Source organism: Neolamprologus brichardi, chromosome 16 (assembly GCF_056152115.1).
Source record: "Neolamprologus brichardi isolate AB-2024 chromosome 16, ASM5615211v1, whole genome shotgun sequence".
Classification (NCBI taxonomy): Eukaryota; Metazoa; Chordata; class Actinopteri; order Cichliformes; family Cichlidae; genus Neolamprologus; species Neolamprologus brichardi.
Genome location: NC_142119.1, coordinates 23110103 through 23135535, shown reverse-complemented (window position 1 = coordinate 23135535; position 25433 = coordinate 23110103). Strand labels below are relative to the sequence as shown.

Sequence of the window (25433 nt, the reverse complement as noted above, 5' to 3'; positions counted from 1 at the left end):
GAGACATGATGGTTTTGTTACATTAAAGATGTGACCCCCCACCATCATCGCTCTCCTCCCCATATGCGCACACACATGTATAACCCCATCCTCTTAAAACATACACACACAAAGAGAGAGAAAAAAATTCACAATGCCCGGGAAAGATGACCTACATTTCTACAAAGCTTTGCAGTTAGTGTACATATTTAAGTTGATCCGTCTTCAATATGCAAAACCCAAAGAGCACCACCTCATTCAAAAACATAAATTCTCATTTAGATGCACAATATTGCACAAAGAGACACGCCACCGGTGAGTCCATAAGCTCTCTGGTAATATTCAAAGTCAAACAACACCCATCTTCCCCAAAGAACAATGAAGCATGACAGTCTGAATTGCCAAAAGGTACTGTCAGAGGGCTCCTCCAAAGCTCCCAGCATTGAATCTCCCCAGAATCATGTCTTGCTCATCTAATAACTTTGTTTATGTCTGCTATGGGACATGTCTAGAGAGACACCTTGAACACTGGGATACAGCTCTCAGTCCAAACATAAAGAGAGAAATGAAATATTCACTTGCCTTATTGTCTCCAAACTCTAGGAGAGGAATCAATAAAACATAACACCGTCTCCACTCTGAGTTTAAGACTTCCAGTGGGGTTTGAAACCCCCATGTGACTTTGGAGGCTTTATTCTCGCATATGAAAACACCAGAGTTTTATTTTGATGTTTGAATTAATCAGCAGAGAGCATCTTCAGAACAAAAAGATCTGATGTTGCCTGTGGGATCTGTGGCCATCAGAGATTTCAAAGCCTGTATTTAAAAGCGTGTTTTGAAGAAACGCATTGAAGAAACAGCCCATAATAACCTAAGATGATCCATGGTGCCTCTCGCATGTGGTGTGCCAAACTCAGCCTGTCTTTTTTTTTTCCCCGATTTTACATGCCACATGTTTTGAATGTACTGATCTATTCCCTTGGTGGACAGAACTGACTGACCTCAGAGACTTAAAAAAATAGTGTTGACTGAAATAACCTCACTGCATAGCATATTAAAACATCACTTTCATGTGAAGGTTAAACTGTGAAGTGTGTCACTTCTGGTAATAGAATGAGGCCGATCAGGTCAACATATGTAGCTACCACTAGAAGACAAAGGGAAGAGCTCAATGGGAGGGGAGCGTGACCCCATTGCCAGTGTTATCTCAAGGCTATATAAATATATATATATATATATATAAATTCGAGGAACAAAAAGGGTAAAGGAAAGAAAGAACTCAGGCTTCAGTCAGCAATGTGTCAATTAAAATATTGTAAAGTGATAAATTGTCATGTTGGTAGACTTGTTTTTTTTTAAAGCTGTCTTACAGAGAATTAGTTTGGATGATTGATACCAGTCTCATTTTCAAACTGTGAAGCTACAGAAAAAAATACAGGAAAAATAGCCTTGCTCTAAAAAAAGATTCTTCAACCAGCACATCTTAAGATCATAAATTTCTAATCTGCAGGAAAAAAAACACAGTTTCTTGAGAGCTCATCCATCCATACATTCATTCCCAAACTTTTATCCAATTGTGGATGTACTAGGGTGACAGGGTGGGGTACTCCCTGGACAGGTCACCACCTGATCACAGAGCCAACAAACGAATGAGGTCAGACAGTATCTGTTTTTGCTCTTACGTGTGGAGTTGTTCATAACTGGATTTGGTATGGACAGAGCCTGGCTAGCTGTCTCCCCCAGCCTTTTTTTCTGCCAAGATAAGCTAACCGGCTGCTGGCAATAGTGGTATCATCTCACGAGTTCCTTGGCAGGGAAATGAATTAGTGTATTTCCCAAAATGTCAAATGATTCTTTAAGCAAAAGGAGTTGGAGAAAGAGACATATTCAGAGGCAGAATAGAGTGTGGTTCTCAAAGACTTTGAATATTGAGTTCTTTAAGGCAAGCGATCTCCCACCAGAGCAATATTCAGTTGAAGCTGAGCTCCACCACAGTGTAATTTGCCTCTGATTTCTAATCTTTGTGAAAGAACGCGAAGCTAAATGCCTTCACAAAAATGCACGCTATCATGGCATTTCTTCGGGCACATTATGGACCAGAGTGATTAGAGAACTTAAAATGCACAGGCATCCCTTGAAACTGAATGCATTTACAATCCCATTAAATATGGAATTGTGTCTGTGGGCCAACAGTAATTTTGAAATATCTTTGCCTGCAACAGTTTTTTTAATGCATTTTTCAGTTTGCTGCTTGCTTCCTTCACTCTCTTGGTGAATCTGTTTGAGGCTGTGAATAATCCGTCAGTAACTTTAATGGAAATAGCTACGCCCGACATAATTATATAACATCAATCACAAAATTGCTATCACGATTTTCCAATCAGCATCGTGCAGACATTTGTTATTACTGATGATTCTTGACACTTGAATTGCTTTTACTATGGATAAAAACAGAGCCATTTGCACAAAGAAGTAAAGTCAAATATTAATATGAAATGTAACAAGAATTCAGAGCCTGTCAATGCAATCTTTCTGCAGCACTGACCTTTTACTCATGTATTAGGATATACTGTAAAATCTCATTCTGCTGCCTGGGTTATTATTATCTAACCCTAAGGCAGAAACTCACATATCAAGCTTGAACCAGTGACAGGTCATAATTAGCAGAAAAGCTAGCACTAAAAAGAATTTAACAAACTATATGTTTTCTTTTATGTTCCCTAGAAAATTCAATTAAATATAATATGCAAATGAAACAACAACAAACTGCGGAATATTCAAATCATAATGAATAACAACCATCTGCTAAATAACCTTTCACAGACATAAACAACCAATTACTTATATAGTCACATAAACTCCTCCGCACGCCAGTTCAAATAATGCTGTATTGTCGTGAAATAATCCATCTATCACAACAACAATTTGAACTGGTTTAATGAAATCCAAAGAGAATCGCCCACACTGAATCCACGGTCACCTCTGTTCTCATTAGAGTCAAAATCAGCCTGTCCAACATGTGCCTCTGAATTGAGCTGAGAGATGGAACGGCTTTATCAGCCTGTTCAGTGAACAGTTTGTAGTTTTTCACTCTTTCCTTTCCTGTATTAAAAATGCATTACAATGTTATTTTTTGACAGTTAACATTAAAACTGTGCCATTCAAAGTAAGAGACTAAGATTTGATAGATAATGAAATATTATAAAGGCTCCAGAGAGGATAATGTCAGTCAGTTTACCCTATTGGTCTAAACTTATAGGTCAGGTAATTATGGATTACAATTCATAACAATTACAATATTTATACAAGTATTTGTGGTGGATGCGTGGTGGTAGAGGATTACAAACTTTGTTTTTAAAAGGTTGACTAGGTGTAACCTATTGCAAAGAGGCTGCGGAACTAAAAACCTCATTGTGTTTGCTTTGGTTGTTTGTAGATTGCTGTGGTCGTCCATAGTTTGCATAGAAGTTTCCAACTTGTCTACACACTTGTTAACTAACCACCAAGCAGCAGTAAAATTTTAAAAAAAAAATAGCCTCAGTACTGCATCCCAGCACATTTAAAAAATTGAAGGTGAACATTCTCTAGTTTGCATTGCACTTTTCTAAGTTTTACTAGCACTCTGTTATTAGTTAGTGAATAATATTTTTTTTCTGAACAATTACTTCTATCACCAACCAACAACCTCGTACAACTGCAGGAGTGGAGCAGGTCATTTCTTTGGTGTTGGTGGTTCGATTTCTCATTGCTCCAGTCTGTCTGCCAAAGCATCCTTGGATGAGATACTGACTCCTAAGTTGCTTTCTGATGTGAATGTTAGATATAAAGCACATAGGTAGGAAAAGGATAGAAAAAAGTGGGTGTATGATTGGATGTGAACAGGTTAATGAGGTATGTGATATAAAGTGCTTTGAGTGTTCAAGTAGAGTATGATCAGTCCATTTACCACTGACCATTTAATTGCCAGTTGGTCGGGGGAAACACATACACAGGGGTTATCAGTGGGTCACTGACTGGTCTATTTGTCTGCATGACTGGGGCTTTAATCAAGTAATCATTAAGGAATAAGCAATTGTGAGCAACCTCCAGCAAGCACTTGCAACTGGTTTGGAATTTTTTCTAAAGCAACCAATGGTTGCCAACCACCAATTCATATAAATTCAAGTAAATTCAAGCTAATTTAATTCTTTAAGCAAACATACACAGAATAGCCATTTTTCAGCCTTCTTATGCAACTTAGTGCATGCAAAAAAAAAAAAAAAAATTCTTTGTTTTTTTGCTTTCGTTCAATGGATTAAAAACATACATTGCAAAGGTGTGGGCACCCTACCCACTTGTGAAGTCTCAGACACACTTTCTGCTTTAACAGACTCGACTAAAAAGATGTGTCATCCTGGACATGTTGCGGCAAAGCGGAGCCTGAATATTGTACTGCCAGCTGTTGGAATGTTTCCATATTACTCACGGAAGGAATTTGTCATTGTTGTTACTGTCTGAAACCAGTGTAAATCAACACAGTGTTTGGTGTCCTCTATTATCAGGTTAAAAGGTTAACCAAATGACTGTGGCTGTTGTGAACGGATGTGGACCCCTACACCATACCATATAGTGGACATGCAGCTGAACCCTTTCTCTGACATGGTCTCTAACATAGTTTATTTTTTTATAATAGTTTTTATAATAAATAGTTTTATAATATATAAATTAATCACTTTTTTCACTTTATTTGTTGCTGTAACACAGTAATTTCTTCTGCTTTAACTGACTTGTTATGACTTATAAAGCAAATCGAGAATTGAGGTTAGGAGCTGTCAACTAGTGAAAACATCCATCCATCCGCTTCTGCTTATCCTTTTCAGGGTCGCGGGGGGCGCTGTAGCCTATCCCAGCTGTCATAGGGCAAGAGGCAGGGTACACCCTGGATATGTCGCCAGTCTGTCACAGGGCTAATACACAGGGACAGACAACCATTCACACTCACATTCACTACCGCATTCACACCTATGGGCAATTTAGATTAATCAATTAACCTATCCCCACAAACTGCATGTCTTTGGACGGTGGGAGGAAGCCGGAGTACCCGGAGGGAACCCACGCAAACACAGGGAGAACATGCAAACTCCACACAGAAAGACCCCAGCCTGATGGTGGAATTGAACTCTGGACCTTCTTGCTGTGCGGCACCAGTGCTAACCACCGTGCCCTAGTGAGAACAAAAAAAATTATAGCTAACTGATGTCTCCAAAGCAGAGAAAGTCACTAAAAAAGCTTTCAAAGTTCTTCCAGGTAGCAATTTCCACTGTGCAAAATGTCATAAACAAATACCGGTTATGGGCAAGTGTGGAAGTAAAGAAAGGACTTGGAAAGACCTTTCTACTAAAACTGCATGCATGTCTGTTGGTCAAGCAAACCTCCATAAAACCATGAAGGACCTGAGGGAAGGTTTAGCCAGTACAGAAGTAATGTTGCATCATGTAAGATTGGCCAGAAGAAAGCCTTACCTGTGACCTCATCAAAAAACTCAACGTATGAAGTCTGCAAAGCAACATCTGGATCAGCCAGTGTTGTTTAGAAGTAACAAGGCAACAATGCGCTGTTGAAAAAACAAGGTAAAATGAATTTTGGACCATATCCACGGCACAGGCAGGTTTATAGAAAAGAAGAAGAAGAAGAAACAGCATTTCAAAATGAGGACCTTCCAATTGCTCAGCATTGTAGTTTAAAAAATCCATTGTGAGTCATTTTAACTGCTAATAATACAAAAAAAACATTATGTATCTAGGAGGAAGAATAACTTTTATAAATTCTCACAGATTCTGGATTCAAATTTAATGGAGTGAGTCAATAAAAAGGACAGGACTGTCCTACAAGAGGACAGTTAACAAATGCACACCTCAATGTAATAGCCTTGCATTAATATCACTTCAGCAACCTATTGCATTAACACCATACAAAACTATTATGGCTTGCCACATCCTGTCAAGAAAATAGTTGTGACCTTTCTTGTTTTCTGTTATCTTCTTTCCCACCATGACAAATATAAGGCCACATGCACTTCCCTTTTAAATCTAATTTTGTCTCTTCCTGAAGGAAGTGTCTGCCTTGTTGGGGGCGGTCTTTAAGCTTGTCTCTAACTTTGCCTGTTCATTGTGTGTGTGTGCATATATATGCCTGTGTATGTCTGTGTGTGTGTTGTTTTTTGTTAGTAAAAACTATTACCTGATGTGTGTAGAAATGTCATTATGATGTCAGCTTAAAAAGAATACTGGCAGCCTTGGAGTGAATCTAATTAGAGGATGGAGAAGTAAATCAGCATCTGCATTTACTGCGGTCTTAATAGAACATCTACACCAAAGCATGATATAAGCATGGTTTATTTCCCAGTGCGATGCCATCTGCCTTAAGAGCGAAAAACATTCTGGCACACTTGTTCTCCCTGTGTTGCAAAGCATATAGTATGAAATTGCTCATCTATCATTATTATTTACTATAGCCACAACTATTTAACTGTGTCTGTGTGGACTCTTTGCAATGTCTCTGATCATTATTCACACTTTTAGCATTACTGTATAAGATTATATTATAAGGAGTTCAACCATAGCCACTTGTGGACTCCGTAGCTGACTGATGATTTGTTATAAGCATGAAGTGCTATAAATTGTCAGAGACTAATTGTAGTTGGATGTCTATCCAGATGCTGGATAATAGAACAGTTGCACTGTGTTTTCAAGGAATCCTCCAATCAATGTATCCTCTAAAGAAATGCAAGAACATAATTATACTGCAAAAATGCACTCTATCATTCTAATAATTAATAAGGTCCCACGGGAGCTCGGCAGAACACTGAAAACAGTTAATATGGTTGCACACATACTTAATGGAAACTAAATCAAAGTCGTAGTTTACAGACTCAATCCAAAAAGCTGACGTTTGGGGTTAAACATTAAAGTGTTGTTGTACTGTGCAAAACGTTAGCACTTAAAATACTTACATAGTTCACTTCATGTTTAAAAATATGTGGATACCTAAAGAAAGCATGTGAACATCATATCAACAAGTTACTCACGAACAGTGGAGAGGGGCACATTAATTTTAATATCATGCCTTTATCTCCCTCTGCTCATCTGGAAAGGCTATTCACAAGGCTTATGGATTTGTTTTCATTCAGCCACAAAGTTATCGCTGAGATGCAACACAGATAGTGAGTGATAAGGTCTGTCTCACACTCTGCATTCCACATTCACCCCGAAGATGCTGGAAGGGTTTGAGATAAGGGCTCTGTGCAGTCCACTCAAGTGCATCCATTTCAGACATAGAGAAACACTTGCTTAATGGTCAGAAATTTGTGCAGTCATCTTGAAAAATGGAAGTCCTTTTCCCAAATTGTGGCCATAATGTTTGTAGTGCCTTGTGGTCTAAAATACCAGTGTATGCTATAGCAATAAAATTTCCATTAAGTAGAATTAAGGAGCTGCAGCCCGTGCCATGAAGAGCCACAAACCAAAATTGCACAGAAAGTACTGTATACAGTTAACTCTGTCTTTGTGTTATTAGAGGGAAAGAAATGAATTTCAAACGATTATAGAAGCAGTATAAAAAAGAAGAAGAAAATTGAAGCCCTATATAAATTGTTTTCTCTGCTTTGTTTATGACTTTGTGGTTATGTCCACTAAAATGTTGTGTACCAGCTGAAAATGACAGCCACTCTTCTAAAAGCATCCAACTGGAAGCACATGAGGCTGAAATGATTTAGTTGCCATTTTAAGGAACATCTGCAGAGGTAACGTGATGCAAGTACCTGACTGTAGCTGCTGGCTGCCTGCAGGGGAGACAAATAGCAAAATAAATATTCCCTCCAAAATTATTTTTTCAATGAATTATAGATGCAGACATCAGAAGTATTAACATTACGCTTTGTTGTTCAGCACTTACTTAAGTTTTAATATTTTTTATAATCTCACTAATCACAAAAATAAATGATAATAGCTAACTAGATGCAGAATAGATGCTCATCTGGGCCGTTGCTGCTTTTAGCATAGTGTAAAGTAAAAATAGGTCTGTATAACTAAACAGTGTTCCCATACCAAACAACCAAACAGTTATGTTTGGCATTATTGCTTCTAATATTGTGTGGGATTACTGTAAGGTTCAGTTTCGACAAATCCCTGAAAGCACTGGCAAAAATTCAACTCCAAGCCACGACAGAGCCTCCACTATGTTTTACAGATAGCAGTAGAAACTCATTATTGTATCTCTTTTCTGACCTCCTCTGTGCATATTGATGATGTTTCAAACCAAGACTTTTAAACTTGAATCCATCACTCAATAAAATTTGTTAACACTGATTTTCAGCCCAATTATTGTATAATTTGGCATATCTAAAGATTTTCTCTCTGGTTCCATTGCTTTAAAATGGCTTGTTGACATCTGCCTTTCCACTGAGAACATTTCCGATGAGCTTTCAGGGAACAATAGATGGATCAACTAAAGGGGCAGATGCATCTCTCAGGTATTATGTCAGGTTTTTTTTAAGGACATGACTTTAGATATTGCTCATCTCTGTAGATATTTTAGATGTGATGCAGATATGCTTTTATCTTCCATTTGTCCAGTTTCCTCTGTTTTTTTTTTGTTTTTTTTTAATACACAGTGCACACCATGTTGATATATGCCCAAGATATGCCCCGTTTTGACCTAGCAGATCCTTGGGAGTCACCTTGTTGGTGCAAAAATAAAATTTTATCCCTGTCAAACGGTGCTATCTTTGACATTTTTGTAGATCCAATTAAAGAAATTGGAACAAATGATGTGTTTTTCTGCTAGCAACAAAGTGCCTGTAGATACAATTTAATTTTTGTCTTTCTGAAGCAACAGAAAGAGGACTAAAGACCCCTAAAATGTATACTTGTATCTTTTTATTGATTGATTTGACACATTTGAGGACTGCAGGCGGTTGTATATTCCTCTTTGTCTTATTTTCCCTTATAAGAAAAAAATATTTCAGCTCCTGCCACACCAAGAGATCAATATAGCGCCACCCTTTACTCAGAGGGGAGACGTAGACAATTTAATGCGGATTTGTCTCTAGATAATTAAACTGTTCTCGTGTTAACTGAGCCCCGAAGAAAAACCTTGCTCAGTTCACCAAAAACAATTGAGCTGGTGTTGTGAGTGTATGCAGCCATTTGTGTAAGAGCGCGCACACTTGCACATATCTGCTCGCGCACAGGCACGCTCAACAGAAATACACTAGACATCAAAAGAAAAAGAAATAGGCTTTCGCTGAATAAAACCATCACTCGGTAATGGCTGTAATAAGACGATAAAGACTACAGGAACTATCTTCAAGGACTGCCATATCTCTCTGCCCTTATTTCTGTTTTGCAACTTCCTTCAGTGTGCACTCTGAAGAAAAAAAAAAGAAAAGGCTCAGAGCTTTTTTTCCCCCCTTTTTCATAAGGGGGTATTTTTAATTCTAAAGCGAGGGATTGGTCACACTTCGTCTCATTAGCATCAGCAGCTGTATAAACCCCGCCACTGCAGAATTTTGAGCTGTTGAAGGCGAGGCAACAAGCGTATCTGACTGGCTGCGCGCAAGGAGCAAGCAACTTTCACTTTCAGCACACTTCAGTTCATAAAAGCGGGAGCTGGATGGAGAGCTCGCTCCAGAGGTGAACTGCTCTGTCCTGCACACAATGAGGCTGCTTACCGAGAGGAAGATTACTACGAAGATGATAGGAGGCAAATTTAAAACTTATTGGCACCGGTGGATTTTAATATTCTCAATCCATCAATTTTTATTTGCCTCGTGGGCTCGGTCCGAGGGAAATACTATCAGATATCAGACCAATGAGGAGAACGCACCAGGTACGGTCATCGGAAACCTTGCCAAGGACATGTCCTTGAGTCTGTCTCATTCCTCCAAGAGCAATTTCAGGATGATGAAACAATTCAACGATTCATTCATCAGGGTGAGAGAAAGCGACGGGGAACTCACTGTCGGAGAACGAGTTGACAGGGAGAGAATCTGCAGACATTCTCTACAGTGTCTGATTACTTTTGACGTGGTTAATTTCTCAAAAGATCGCTACAAATTGATTCACGTTGAGGTGGAAATAAAGGACATCAATGACAACTCTCCGGAGTTTCCAAGCAAGGAGTCTATAGTGGAAATCTCAGAGAATGCAGCAGTTGGGTCCCGCGTCCCTTTAGACCCGGCTGTGGACGCTGATGTCGGGTCAAACTACATCCAAAGCTATCAAATTTCCGTAAACAGTCATTTTACCATTGATGTGCTCCTGAGAGCGGATGGGGTTAAATATGCGGAATTGGTACTAATGAAAGAGCTAGACAGGGAGACTCAATCATCATACACTGTAGAGCTGGTCGCCACAGACGGAGGAAATCCGTACCGATCGGGGTCAACAAAGATAACTATAAAAGTGACCGACTTTAATGACAACAGTCCAGTTTTCGACCAAAATAGTTTCTCAGTCAGTTTGCCAGAGGACGCGCCTGTCGGCACTGTTATACTGGACTTAAACGCAGTTGATGCTGATGAGGGCTTAAACGGAGAGGTCGTTTACGGGTTCGGAAAACAGGTTTCTCATGAGATCCGACAACTTTTCCAAGTGGATAACAAATCAGGTCGCCTCACTCTCAGGGGCCCCGTGGATTTTGAGGACAAAAGCACCTATGAGCTAGACGTGCAGGCGACTGATCTGGGACCCAACCCCACCCCCTCCGTGTGCAAAATCATAATTCACGTCACCGACGTTAATGACAATGCCCCAGAAATCAGCATCACCCCTATGACCTCCATTACAACTGGCATTGCATACATCAGCGAGGCGGCAGACAAGGACAGTCTGGTGGCGCTCATCAGCACCATGGACAGAGACTCTGGAGTTAACAGCCAAGTCTACTGCACGTTATACGGCCACGACCATTTCAAACTCCGACAGGCGTACGAGGACAGCTACATGATAGTTACAGCAGCAGCCCTAGACAGAGAGCGGATTAGTGAGTATAACTTGACAGTCATGGCTGAGGATTTCGGGTCACCCCCACTGAGAAAAATCACTCAGTACACCATAAGACTCACGGACGAGAATGACAACGCCCCTCACTTCGCTAAAGCTGTCTATGAAGTTTCAGTGGTAGAAAACAACGCTCCGGGTGCTTACATCACCACAGTTGAGGCCACCGACGCGGATCTGGGCAACAATGGGAAAATTACTTACAGGCTTGTGGAGAGCGTTATCATGGGATCCCCAGTGAACACATTTGTGTCTCTTAACTCAGTGTCTGGCTCTATATATGCACTCAGAAGCTTTAATTACGAAGTTATGAAACAGCTAGATGTACACATTCAAGCAAGTGATGGGGGGTCACCACAGCTTCAGAGCAGAGCTGTCATCAGATTAAAAATAGTTGATCAAAATGACAACCAGCCTTCTATCATAGAGCCCCCCCTTTACAAAGGATCTGCTGAAGTTTTCCTGCCTAAAGATGCACCTGCAGGTTATGTGGTAACCCAGATAAAGGCAACAGATGCTGATGAAGGCATAAATGCACAGCTGTCCTATAAAATCACCGAGGGGGGACACCTGGGTTTCTCTATCAACAAAGACACAGGCAAGGTGCACGTGAGTCGACAGCTGACGTATGATATCGCAGACAATGTCAAAGTCACAGTGTCAGTCGCTGACAATGGATCCCCCGCACTTACCTCCACAGCTACAATACATTTCAGTTTCGTAGAAGGTGCTCTACCAAGTTCACCTTCCTCAGCTCAAAATGGCAATGAGGAGCCCTTTGAATGGGACATGTCTGTAGCCATAATCATCGTCCTGGCAGGCAGTTGCTCTGTTCTCCTGGTGGCTATCATTCTTATCACAACCATTTGCAGCCGCAGGAAAAAGGAGACAGGGGATGGGGGAAGTGATGATAAAGAAGAAATTCCAAATGTGGAGAAAGTTGAAAGTGGACACATTGATTCATTAAATCAAAACCACAAAGGCAAAGTGTTTGATGCCCATCCATTTCCAGAGAATCCTCCATTGGCCAGCAGCAACACAATGGAGACAGGCTGCGAGGATGGCAGACAGACACCAGGGATGTTTGATTCAAACAACAGGGTTATGGAGGGTAAATTAAAGGTATGTCCATTTAAAAGGTAATCCAATTTGTTTTCTTGTTTTGTTTTCTTTTGTTTTCTTTGTATTTAGACTCAAAATCTCCACGAATGTGTTTAAATCTCTGCAGGGATATTCTACACTACCAGGATATGGGAAAGAAACTGTCAGGCCGATAACAATATGGAAGGGCAATTCATTCACAACAATCTCAGCAAGAGATCCACACATCAGCGGCAAGGACAGTGGAAAAGGAGACAGTGACTTCAATGACAGCGATTCTGATATAAGTGGAGATGTGCACAAAAAAGAGTCACCTCCAACGAACAGTAAGTGAAACACATATCTAGAGAGAAAATAAGTCAAATAACAGCATATGTGAGCAGTTTCTCGAGGTACAAAGAAAAAAAGGAGATTATGTGGTTTATAACTGGATATAATAAAAACATAACCTCTCTACCACTGCACTGGTAACATTTTGACTGATTTAACTGTACATTGGATGCATTGTGACGAATCATTTGGACTTGAGCTGAGATCTTTCATTTATCAAACACGCTCAACCAGGTGAGCCAGCAACTGTATTCATATCACATCCTGACAGCACCACTGTTTTCCACAGGTCTCTGGGCATGTACGAATGAGTGCAAAGTGCTGGGACACTCGGACCGATGCTGGAGCCCTTCAGCTACAAGACCAAACACGAGCCTGGCCTGCGGTCCCCATCTGTCAACATTTTCCAAGACAGCTTCACTTCCCAGGGACACTAGAAGGGAAAACTACTACCCACCTCACATGCCCAAAACCAGCGGTCTTCAGAGTGTGTATGAAAAAGTTCAACACCAGGAATTTGATTACATTCTCGTTGGTCCACCGACACCAGCGAGAATACAGGAAACAGACGAAATTTCCATCCCAGAGTATACAAAAACTTAAGTAAGCTTAAATGACAGATCAAACAGTCACTAAGGGAGATTTTTTTTTCCTCTGTGCTGTCTCTATACTGTATAATACTTCTTAATCTTAATAGACTCTATGTTGGACTGTTGCAGTGTTTTGTAGTAAGTCATGTGTCTTTTGACTCATATAAGACTGTTCATTGTATCATGTGTAATATGCAAGATTTTTTACATTATTAATAATATATTTTTCATAATGATTCAATGTAAAAAGGAATTTTATTATGAATTTTTAAAAGCATGTGTTAATATTTAAGGGGCATGACCTGTGGACATTTAGGCTGAGAAGGGCCTTTCTGCTGTGGAAAACAATCAACGTGAAAGATTGCCATGTTTGTGGTAGATTTTATCACATTGTTGCACAAATAAACAGTTAAAATTTAATAAAGAGAAGTTGTTTTTTGTTTTGTTTTTTTGTTTAAAAAATCCTGGGCTTGTAGGGCCTAACTGTAATCTTACAGGCAGAGTACAACCTTTTGTCCTATTCACAAAGCATACAGAATAACCTCAATTAGCCAACTGAATGCATTTAATTTCCCTTAAAGGCTTATGAGCTGCAATAAATAAAATGAGGTTCTCCAACCATCACAGCAAAATTGATGACAAGCACAAGCCAATGTCACTGTCTTGTCATTGTACACAATATACTTACTGTGCTGCCTCAATTTGCATGCAAATAATGCATTGCCAGTCAAATGTACTTACAGTCACTCGGGGAATTAAAAAAAACAACACCCCCATTATTCAGGCTGTTTTTTAAAAAAATGAAAGTGTTATATAACAAACAATATTTGTTTTTGTGTAGATATTGTCAACTATTGTAAAGAACACAGTGATTTATCATTGTTTCTAAAGTAATAAGAGTATTTTTTCTATTCCGTGACCACATTATTTTAATGGTCAAAGATTCCCCTCATCTTTTGTGATTGCCCCTCAGCTTATGTGGTTTTAAAACTGTGATTTTATCTTTTTCTAAGAAACAGCAGCACTTTACATTTAAATCTCTTTTCATGCAATTTTCTTTAAGCTGTGATAAAGACTACATCACCGCAAAATGTCCTTTCTCCTCTAGTCAGATGAAACAATTCATAATTCAGCAAAGGTTATGTCTATGTGTGTGTGTGTGCGTGCATGAATGTGTACATTACTTCCAGTCTGTGTCCTCTTGTATCATCTCGTAATATAAAGACTTACAAAGAGCATGAAAGCTTCTCTATTCAAGTTTTACTAGAATTATAGAGCATTACTTTAATCTGGAATCTCTACCAGCCAACCAAATGCAGAAAATTGGCAGCAAACACATACAAGAACACAGAACGGTGAGAAAAGGGAGAAATTAAAGCTAAGACATTGTTCAGAGTAATCCCTGCTATGATATAAATTTCATCATTTCCATCCTGGATGGTCTCTTCCAAAATGGCAATATGTCAGTGAATTGTTTGATGATTATAATATATTCACAGCATCTAAAAATAATTCTGCTATTTAGGAATAAATCATCAATGTGTTCTTGTTATGGCCAGTGTAATCACCAGATTTCAACTCAAATGAGCACACAAAGGAATTCTGATGCAACTGTGGTGTCACATAGTGTACCAACACCCGACTGAGTGACTTTAAGGCATTTTTCCCCCCCTTTAATCTGTCCCTCATCTGTAGCTGTCGAGACAGGTTATATATTCTTTTCCAAACAATCACTGACTCAAAGGTCACATAACATCCCTTTGACCAACAATTGCATCCCTGTCCATAAAACACAGCACCAGTCAGTCTGTCGTGAACTCAGAGCTGCTTAAGCCTTGTTTTAGCTTGATACCACAGGGTGGCCACCTTGCTTTGAGCATTATGGAAATATAGGTAACATTCAGATGAAGAATTTTGCTCAAGTGAAGTAAATCAACTCTACGTCATTCACACCTAAGGGCTAGAAAAAACTCTTCTGGTGGACAAACCGATTCTCGGAGGAGAAGCAAGCAGAGAACGGTTCATACAAGACACAATAAGAGAGATTATGGAAAAAGTGCAAAATACAACTTGTGGATTTTGGTGTTTTGAGCACTGCAGGCCTCCGGTAAGGAAACCTTATTAGCTTTTTATTAGAAATAGAAGTGACATCTGTGACATGTTAATAAAGCTGTCGACTCAGGAAAACCTAAAGCTTTCCAGGGATGTTTCTCTTGTCCTGGCTCAGTGTGTGTGTCACTTCTTACTTTGCTTACTCTGAACTTTCAGGGACAAAGCACCTGCAGCACACCAACCTCTGCTACACTCAGCCGTCCCCTGAGATTTGGAGCCGTGGTTGTCATTGTTGGTGCAGTTTTAATGTTGTGTGCATCCGTGGCTACTCTCTATCTGCAGAAGGGGAGCTATAAAAATGTAAGCGTTGAAAAAAGGTAGTTATTGCATTGCCCCATCAATAACAAATATCTGTGAGTGAATGTGACAGGGATGCTTTTGGTGAGGAGCACGCCGCGAGTACTTTTCAGAATCCTTTAATGATGGAAATTTAAATGGGCATGGTTGTTTTCAGCTCTGTGATATGTATATTAATCTCTTGGAAGCGCCGTCAACAACCATCACAATTCGGACAGTAAAAATGCATCTTTAATTTTGTTTCCAACACATAGAAACTACATAAATTGATCGTGGAATTCATTTCCATCTTATAAGAAATAGTGTAATGTTTATTTGTGTACTAATGAGCTCACCTGTAGGGCAAACATCCCCATCAAGGTCTGTAACAGCATCTCCTGTGGTGCTTTACTCAAATTCTCAGTGTGGTAAAACTACAGAGGATTTTGTGACTGATGACTGTGCTGGGGAATAACACAAGCAACGTGAAGCTTGTTTTCTATCTCTCTTCTCTCGTGTTCACTACTGTGTCATTTACATAACTCGACTAATCAGTCATTTTAACATCCCACTTTGAATGCTGCCAGGTTTATAATGTTCATTACAGTATGAACATCAACGGGGAGGTGAGGGAGGGCTCCATGGAAATTGATTCTGACAACAATCTTGAGAGATTTAAAACTGGGAGTGGAGCTGAGGAAGCTGTGGAAATTCATGACTTTCAAATTGTGAGTAAGTTTGTCCTTGTTCTCGCTTTCCGAGGTAGCTCAGCTGAGACCTTCTGTGTGCTTAGCAAAGTCGCAAAGCCTTGAGTGTAAACATGGCATCTCTGTGATTTGGTGCAGGGAGTGACTGGAATCCGCTTCTTTGGAGGAGACAAGTGCTATATAAAATCCCAAATCAAAGCCAAACTTCCTCCCATGGGAGCTCACGACAAAGCGATGGTGATGTTTGACCTGGTACGTGCAAACTACTTGATACAGACCGTTGTAAATTGAAAAGAAAAAAAGTAGATAGATTAAAGCTTAAATTTCCTTCTAAGTAATTCAAGGACATTGTGTCTCTTTTTTTCGCCCTCCATCAGACAGATGAATTAATGCCAGTGAGCTTTGATGAGGAGTTCCTTATTTGGGTTGCAGCAGAGCAGCCGCTGAAGGACACCAGGTTTCTGAGCAAGAAAATTCTGGATCTTTGTGGGGAGCTTCCCATTTACTGGCTCAGACCGACATATCTAAAAGGTTTCCTTCTGTTCTGTTTAGTTGCTGTACATAGCATCATAATCTAGGAAGACTGGCCTTCGATCAATCTGCATGTTGCTCATTGCTTATTAAAACCTTAGTTATGTTTGCCCTGCTTATCTGCTGACACACTTGTAAAATTTTCAGCCTTGTCTTAGAAGTTGGAGTTCAAGATGTTCGAGAGGCACTCGAACATCTTGAACATACACCACATTTAGAGCCCAACACCAAAAAAAGACTCGCAGAGTCTTGTATTAAAAAAGAATGATCTTGAAATATGCAAGACTGCTTGATATCACTGCTGCTAATTTAATTATTCAAGACATCTGAGACAGCTCCAGCTATGTAGGATTGAGCTCTGAGGACATGTATGGCTTCCTGTGTATGTTGACCCAATACTCTTGCCTCTTGCGACTGCTCTAACAGATGGGGAGAGGAAAAAGAGAGACACGCATCGAGCCAAACGGCAGTTTAACATGGAGGAGGTTGAGGCAGCTGCCGAGGAGGGGGACCTGGTGAGTCACGCAGAGAATGACACCTCCAGAGTTGTGGAAGAAGAGGAGGAGGGGGCGCAGTCAGCTGTGGGGTCAGCAGACAACCCCGAAAACCCCTATCAAGTGAGTCTCTTCATCCACAGTGCTGTTTATGGTAAACAAGTCTCAAGAGTTGGTGAATTTTTGATCAAGAAGCTTATATAGAGCCTTGAAGCAACCCTTTAAGGCTCATTATGAATTTAAGTCTCTCTGTTTTGTCAACACTTTAATAGAGGACTACATCAGGACTCTTAAGATGGCAGCCTTGTTAAATGTATTTTCACACTGATAGAAGTTCACGGCGTGGAAATGTGTTTAAGTGGTTCCTGTATTTATGCTAGCTGTAGGAGGTACATACTTACTGCTGCTGTTGTTAAGGTGTCATACTGGCAGCTGTAATTACAGGTCACTTGGGTAATATCTGCCGTTCCAACTTGATGAACTTATGAACTGAAGTGAAAACTCCCACCAGTTATAAAAATTCATGCTGCCTTCAAGAACTGCAGTCACATGCTTGAGAGGATGAGAAGTTCTTCAAAACATTTGAATTGCAAATGAATATTAAAAAAAATATTCTTTTTTTTTTTTTTCTTAAATACGATTGCTATTAAAAATCAACATTGGTTCCTTTAAATGCAGCGCAGCAGAGGGGCCGGAGAGGAAAGCGCCCTGACCTTTGACATCATGTTAGACCACCAGGGGATCTGCTGCTCCGAATGCCAACGCAGCTACACTCACTGCCAGAAAGTGTGTGAGCCTCTGCGGGGCTACTGGCCTTGGCCTTACAACTACAGAGGGTGCCAGGTAGCTTGTCGAGTCATCATGCCTTGTCGCTGGTGGGTGGCACGCATTTTTGGAGTTGTGTAAAAGAACACACAACATATGTGAGCAAATGTGTGTGCGCATGTGTGCTTTGCAGCTCAGCTTCTTTTTCAGATCTGCACACAAATATCAGATTTCTCTTTTTATTAGCATCTACCAGAAAGCTATGCCTGCTAGCGTGATATGCAAAGTGTGAAATGTGACCATTTTTATTGTAGCATATATACCATACCACATTCACAGCCACTTTATTAGGTACACCTTACTAGTACATGGTTGACCCTTCTTTTGCCCTCAGAGGCGCCTTAATTCTTCATGGCATAGATTGATAAAATATTTTTGGACATATTGACATGACAACATCATACAGTTTGTGCAGATTTGTTGGCTGCACATCCGTGATCCCTTCTGTTACACCACATCCCAAAGGTGCTCTATTGCATTGAGATTTGGTGACTGTGGAGACCATTTGAGTAAACGTACTGTTCAGTTAAAAAAAAGAAAAGAAAACATATCTTGAGATGATTTTAACCTTGCGACATTAGGTGTTATACTATTGGAAGCAGCTATCAGAAGATAAAGAAAGATAAAGATAAAGAGATTGGCATTTAAGACCAGGTAGGCTCTGGTCTTTAATTGATCAGTTCAGCTCATTTGATACTATAGGGCCCAAAGTGTGCGAAAAAAAAACATCCCCCACACCATTACATCACCAACAGCAACAGCCTGAACCATTGATTCAAAGCAATATAGATCCATGCTTTCATGTGTGTTTACACCTGACCCTATGATCCGAATGTATCAGCAGAAACAGAGACTCAGGTTGTGCATTTTCACCCAGAGAATTGATGCTCACTGGACATTTTCGCTTAAAAAAAAAAAAAAAAAAACCCCTTCTCTGTAAATCCTAAAGATGATTGCGTAGGAAATTCCCAGTAGATCAACAGTTCCAGCCGACCTGTAACCAGCAACCATACCACATGGTTGACAAGTCACTGCTTAGTTTAAACTTCATCAGGTTATCTTGACCATTGTTGCCATACTATTGGCTGATTAGAAATTTTCATTAACACAAAGCAGCTGAATGCATGTACCTAAGTGGCCAATGATCATATACTATACATGACAAGTTTTTCATCTTGATAGGAATGCTACATTTCTTTTAGATACAATTATTCAGAAATGCATACATGTAATGTTCCTATTTGCAGCTGCGGATTCAGAAATGAGTGCATTCATTTTTGTATCGTGTCATGGCCAGGCTTAATGCACTGTACTGTGTTTAATGGAAGGCACTGGACTGAATCCAAAGGCTCAGCAGATCATGTACCTTTTCTGACAGGCTTCAATAAATTCTAATTACAGTATATGCTGGCTTTGATGTAGATGCTTTTTGTGTCACATGTTGTTACCATGGTTCCACTGCGTGTTTTTCTGATAAAACTGATGTGACAGCAATGGTTGCCATAACTTCCATTCACAGCTCAGAATCAGTTTGAGGGCAATACAATTTGTGCACACTGACATCTGCATTGATGTGAACTAATGTGAGATGAGTGTCATGGCAATGATGGAAAATGTTTCCATAAAAGTGACATTTTTTCTTTTATTAAATTTTTTTTTCTATGAAAAGAGGCTGAATGCAAAGCTTCCAGAAAACATGATCACAGAAACTGTTTTTTTAGTACCTCTTTCTGGGACTTGTGGTGTAGTATCCTATTCCGAATACCTCAAAAATCAAAAGAAATGAGATTAGAATCTCTAAAGCCATATGCCCACTTTCTAAATAATTGAGAGGAGCCATGTTGTGATCAAGACGATTTCACAGAGGTTGATCCCAGCACATCAAATTACAACAGATGTGAAATTACACCATATCTGCCACTAAAGCTGCATTGAAACTCAGAAGCGGTGCGCGGAAACAACACAGAGAGATGCTTGTCTTTTTGCTTGGAGATTTTTTTCCTTCTTTTTGGTTTTCATGGGGGTAGAGGTGCTTATCACATCTGCAGTGCTGATAAGACGGCCTCTGTGCTTCCGTAGGCAATATAATATTAATCCCTCTCCCACGTCTACAGATACACTTAAAGGAAGGTGACAAGCATGACATATCCAGGACCTCCTGATGGCTCGTGCTCTGGAGTGCAGCCGCTAAAAGAGCCCCAAGTACCCTCAAGTGATGTAAATTTGCAGGGGGAGTCCAATTTCCATCACAGTGCTGTCACTGCCATGGTCATTAAACTAAATCATCCCGCTGTGTGTCACACAGCTCCCATTTTAAAGTCCCCTCAATAATGGAGTTATACTTGGACTGCAGATTGCTGCACAACAGTAATGTCTGACCTGACGGCAGCTGTAAGACTATCCTGCACAGTATTTCATCCTTCGAAATCACAGGCAGCCAGCACATACGGGTGTAAAAGACACCTTGAAATTATTCATCAAAGGAGGAACCTTTTTGTGTACTGTTCCCACCTGCTATAGTTCAATACGGCAATAGATAATACGTATAGCCTTTCTACAGACAGAGGTACAGCAGGCGATGTGCATGGTATTTTTGTCATTTTCCACTGAATTTCACTCAGAATGTGTTGATACTGTAGCTCAATAAAAAGCTAGACAAATAGAAATGACGACCAAAGAAAACGTATATATATATATATATATATATATATATATATATATATATATATATATATATATATATATATAACAAGCAACAACTCAAAATGCCATTTAAACTGAGAAAAATACATAGCTCAGAACAACAGCAGTTTTGTTATCCTCAGGCCCTGTTTCTAAAGAACTTGTTTCCTTTTGCCATTCCTCTCCTAAGAAGAGAAATGTACCCCTGTTGTGAAGAAAAGACGAATGTGTTGGAGATCACTTCAGTGTGCGAGACAGTGGTGCCTTTTTGTTTGTCTCCCCTCTGGAGCCAAGCTTACCCTGGGAGCCCTGCAGGCCAGGGAACAAACAGAGCTTTGTGAGCACTGACCCACTGTGCCCAGCAGCCAGACTGCAAACCTCCACTCCTGTGCTAATAGGAAACCACAGATGAGGAGTCGGTAGATGACGAGGGAGGGGAGCTTTCTCGCGTCCACCTGCGCTTTCATCATTGCCCATCTAAACAAGTATAGGCAGGTGGGGTCCTGTGGTGTGCTGGTGATCACCGAATCAAAAGCTTTTTTCTCCAACATCCTCTTGGCACCAAAATTGAACTGAAAAAAAAAATCACTTTGGGAAACCCAGCTAGTAATTTAGTTTGCTGCATGGATTTGTACTAATCAAGCCCATGCGCTCACTAGAGCCCCCTATAAATATGTCAATAGCCTGTCATAAATTGCCAGTTGTTACCCAAGAGGCATTAGAAGTGTGAACAGGAGTGTGAAGTGAACCACTCTAGTCAACGTGTCCTACATTTGATTGCATGTTTTTTCATTACATGCAGACATGAATGAAATAAACAGTAGTGACAGTCCATTTTGCACCTTAACCAGAACACAGAAACCCTTTTAGGCTGGCTCATTATGTTTTTTCTGCAAGAAAGCACTGCAATACATTTATAGATGCTGGCGTTGTGAAAAACCTGTAACCCACAGTTTTGCACCAGGCTCCAAACATTTGTCTTTTCTTTTGTCCTGAATGGTCAGATGTACACGGCTGGATGAAGTGGGGGTTGGGGTGTCCTGGTACAAGGCTTAAATGCTTTTTAATCCCATGGTTGAGTGACCACTTGCAGTTCTGCCCAGTAGGTCTCTCTGAAGTTTCCTTGCCATTGGCTACACTGTCTGCTTGCCTCTCTCCCTCTCTTTCAAGACACTCTCCTATGCAACTCCCGAATGGCTATTAATTAAATGCCTGCTAATATTGTCTAAAGAAGTCTGTCTTGCTTATTTCAGTAAGTTAATGTCTGTAAATAATGTCTGCAGACTTGCCTGCATTCCACAAAATGCTTTCTATGTAATGAAACATTACGGCAATTCTCCTGGGTCACTCGAGCACTCTGCACACATTGCAGGGATTTTCTTTTTTCCTGTGTATTGCACTTGGTTGCATGGTGTCCCTGTTACACTCAAATAGAAAACCTGTAGTGTGCTGTAGGTCTAAATTGGACACAGTGCTGGAGTTTGCACCAATGGTTTCCTGGGGACACGCTGTATATATGTGACAGTTAGTGCGGTGGTGGAGGCATCCAACCTGCAGTGGATGTTTCTCACAAGAGGTGGGCAGGTATCCTTAAATCACAGCAGGCACAGGCTCCCTGAGAGGATCCTGTATAATCAACAATATAAATTAAACCACCTCACCCATATCACATTTTTTACCTTGTCAGTAAATTTTAATTTGAAATGCCATACCAATGTAATAAATATTAGAAAGATTCTCAATTGAAATATGCCGTTTGTCTCAACTTCAGTCACCGTAGGATGTACCCCAGAACATTCACATTCTCTGGTGGGGTGCTTAAAAAGAGCTATAGATAGCTCAAAGCAGAATCAAATCAAGACTTCACATCTACAAACCACAAAAAAAAAAAAGAAAAAGAAAAAAAAGCTCCTCCAAAAAGCAATGTCAAGAGGCTTTCCACATGAAAGCAGAAGTTGTCTAAAGAGTTGCAGGAAGTACTGACAAAGTTTATGAAGAAAAAAGTAAATGTGTTTCTAATCCTCAGCAGCACGTGCAACAATGAAGAAGCCTGAGCACTTAGATATGCCACCCCGGGGGCAGGCTCTATACTTAAGGCTTACAACAGCCTCATTATCTCCCTCAACTCACATCAGATCCTAGCAGCAGTTTGTCACAGGCAGGCTCCTCTCTGCCAGTAGGCATCAGACCAATCCTCCTGCAACACTACTGTACATAATTGCCATATGGACAGCATTTTGAGCCAGACTGAAGACTAAAAAGCCCTCCAGGAAGATTCCCCAGATAACTAAATGAATATTTTATCTCATTTCCATCTAATTTGCACCACATTATTATACAGAACTGAAATTTTTAATTAATTGATAGAACAGATCAAACACAGGTTTACACTTTGATTTTCGGGAGCTGTTATTTTGATAATTTGCATGACTTTTTTTTTCCCATGCCAAGCTCTTTTAATCTCTTGGAATTTCAGCATCTCTATATAGAAACACTATAATCAAACATACAGCAAATTAATAACTGTCAGCACACATGAAATGCCTGTCTTGGTTGCGTGAGCAGTTCCAGTGAGAAGTCCTTTTACCTGCCACCCCACTGATTAATTAATTTCACACTGTTTAATTAAATCCACAGTCTGGGGAGTCTGGGAAGCACTGTGGGGAGCCATATTTGAGCCGTGTGTGCACAGAGATTACTAAAGAAGGTCTGAGACTCGTGCTCTCCGGTTGATGTTGACAGTGACGTCACCCTCCTCTGGATACTGGAGCCTGATTGTCTCAGTGTCATCTGGCAGTTGTGAGCGTTTACTGCTGGGGAAATGATAGTAATGGCCCATTTGTTAATTATCTGCTGGCGTTTACATTAACAAAAGAGAGTTGAGCATTTGACAGCGTTGGACGCAAATTAGCATTTGACAGGAGCATCTGATTGAGTGTGCTACTGCATATATGCAAACCTTATCGCCCTAAAGTTAGCTACCAGTACAAATAATGATGAATTATAATGGCACATCCATTGCTATAGAAAGGTATGTGGAATTTGGGGGGGGGGGGTCATAAAACATAAAGTAAGAAGAAACAGGAGACCCAGACAGGAGTGATTTAAAAATGTGGGCCATAGATCAAAAACTGCACAAATTGGCTTCAGTATAAATGAGCATATTGAACTCCTGTGTCCTGTCCAATGCTGTTGCATCCAACAGTCAAAGCCTCAGAGACACGGTCTCTCTTATGTCAGAACAGAAAGAGATGCATGAGTGTATGAGCACAGCAGGCACTGTGACTGTGTGGGCTGAAAAGCGTGTACGTTACTTTCTCTGTTCTCTTGAAACATATTTTTGGCATCTCTAATCACAAACAAACACATTTTGAGTCAGATGGTTCACGTGCAATTTAAAAATGAGGTGATCTTCAAAGATTACAAGATATAAGTCTAAATAAGCATTTTTCTGATGCTCTATGTTTTTGCACATAGAAAACATAGAAAATATTATAGATCGGCTTTAAAATCGAAACCTGATTCTAATTTTTGATTGATTTATTCTAGTATTCATAGTTATTTGATTAGACATAATGATGACAGCCTGCTGGTTTGAATGTATGTGATGTGGGAATGAATAGTTGCTTGTGTTCTGTATATGATGTATTTAGAAATATTAAAGAAACACACAGTTAAAAACATTTTTTTTTTTCTATTTTCAAAGTTCTGTGTGTAAGGATGTGAAACTTTTATGTTTTTACTTTTATATTGTGCTAATGGATTTAAAAAAAAAGAAGTCCTTTCCCGACTTACATGGCTTTTTCTGACAGCCTGTAGACTGATTTCCTCAGACAGATAAAGAAAAAGTAAATAGAGAAAAAATAGTCAGACGTTAGGGAGCAGTTGTTCTACAGTGCCCAAATCTGGCTTCGGTTAGCTGGCAATAAAAATGAGCACAAACAGGAGGATGCTGACCTCAGTTAATTGGTACCAGTGCCAATGTAATTAAGTTTTCAGAATTTAAACAGAATTTTTAGAGTAAATGCCAAAACTTTTCATTTGTCTCCTGACTGACTACAAAACAAACACAAATCTTTAAACTGCAGGCTTTCACAAAAGTGTAAATATATAAGATGCTCGATGATCAACAATAAACTCAGTTTTGAGCCATTGTGGTGAGGACAGGTGACCTCTGGTGGTGTCTCGTATTGTCTGAAATCAGGGCATTGTCAACTTATCCTTTGGGTCCTTTGGGTAGCTGCTCCATTCACATTCCAAGGATGCTTACAGTTTTTTCTGAATGCTTAAACCCTAACTGTGATTCTTATAGCACAATTCCTAAAACTATTAACACTTATAGCAAAACCACTCACTGAGTTTGCAAAACTAAAAGCACAAACACTGCTTTGCACTCAGTTTGCAATTTTGTAACACACACTTTGCAAAACTGTAGGCACAACTCACTGCTTACACTCAATTACCAAATTTCCAACACACTCCTAGCAAAATTATACACATGTATGGCTATCATTAACACTATTTTGCCAACTGTCTGGCACACTTTCACATGTGAAAACTGTTTTAGATAATTAGTCCACTTTGCAATCAGCCTAAGCACTATAAACAGGCCACAGGTAAGCTGTCTATGTGGAGTACAATGGAAGGAGCAGTAAGAGTGAGAAGAGTGAGAATCAGAGGAGGCCGAGGGAGAGGACGTGGAGGTGAAGAAGCAAGAGGGTTAGAGGAAGTTAGAGGAAGAGGACAAAGAGGAGCAAGAAGAGGACG

The 25433-nt window shown here is 40.0% G+C and overlaps 2 protein-coding genes across 2 annotated transcripts; both read left to right on the top strand.

Moving 5' to 3' along the window:
* Positions 1 to 9551: 9551 nt before the first annotated feature.
* Positions 9552 to 13440, top strand: pcdh8.2 (protocadherin 8, tandem duplication 2). Its single transcript, XM_006788402.3, has 3 exons — positions 9552 to 12140; positions 12247 to 12445; positions 12739 to 13440. The coding sequence occupies exons 1-3, from the start codon at positions 9675 to 9677 to the stop codon at positions 13050 to 13052; spliced, it is 2979 nt and encodes a 992-aa protein (XP_006788465.1). The 5' UTR covers positions 9552 to 9674; the 3' UTR covers positions 13053 to 13440.
* A 1589-nt stretch (positions 13441 to 15029) lies between these two features.
* cnmd (chondromodulin) lies at positions 15030 to 18218 on the top strand. Its single transcript, XM_006788401.3, has 7 exons — positions 15030 to 15146; positions 15308 to 15451; positions 16015 to 16155; positions 16273 to 16386; positions 16512 to 16665; positions 17092 to 17282; positions 17838 to 18218. The coding sequence occupies exons 1-7, from the start codon at positions 15087 to 15089 to the stop codon at positions 18063 to 18065; spliced, it is 1032 nt and encodes a 343-aa protein (XP_006788464.2). The 5' UTR covers positions 15030 to 15086; the 3' UTR covers positions 18066 to 18218.
* The last annotated feature ends 7215 nt before the right edge of the window (positions 18219 to 25433 follow it).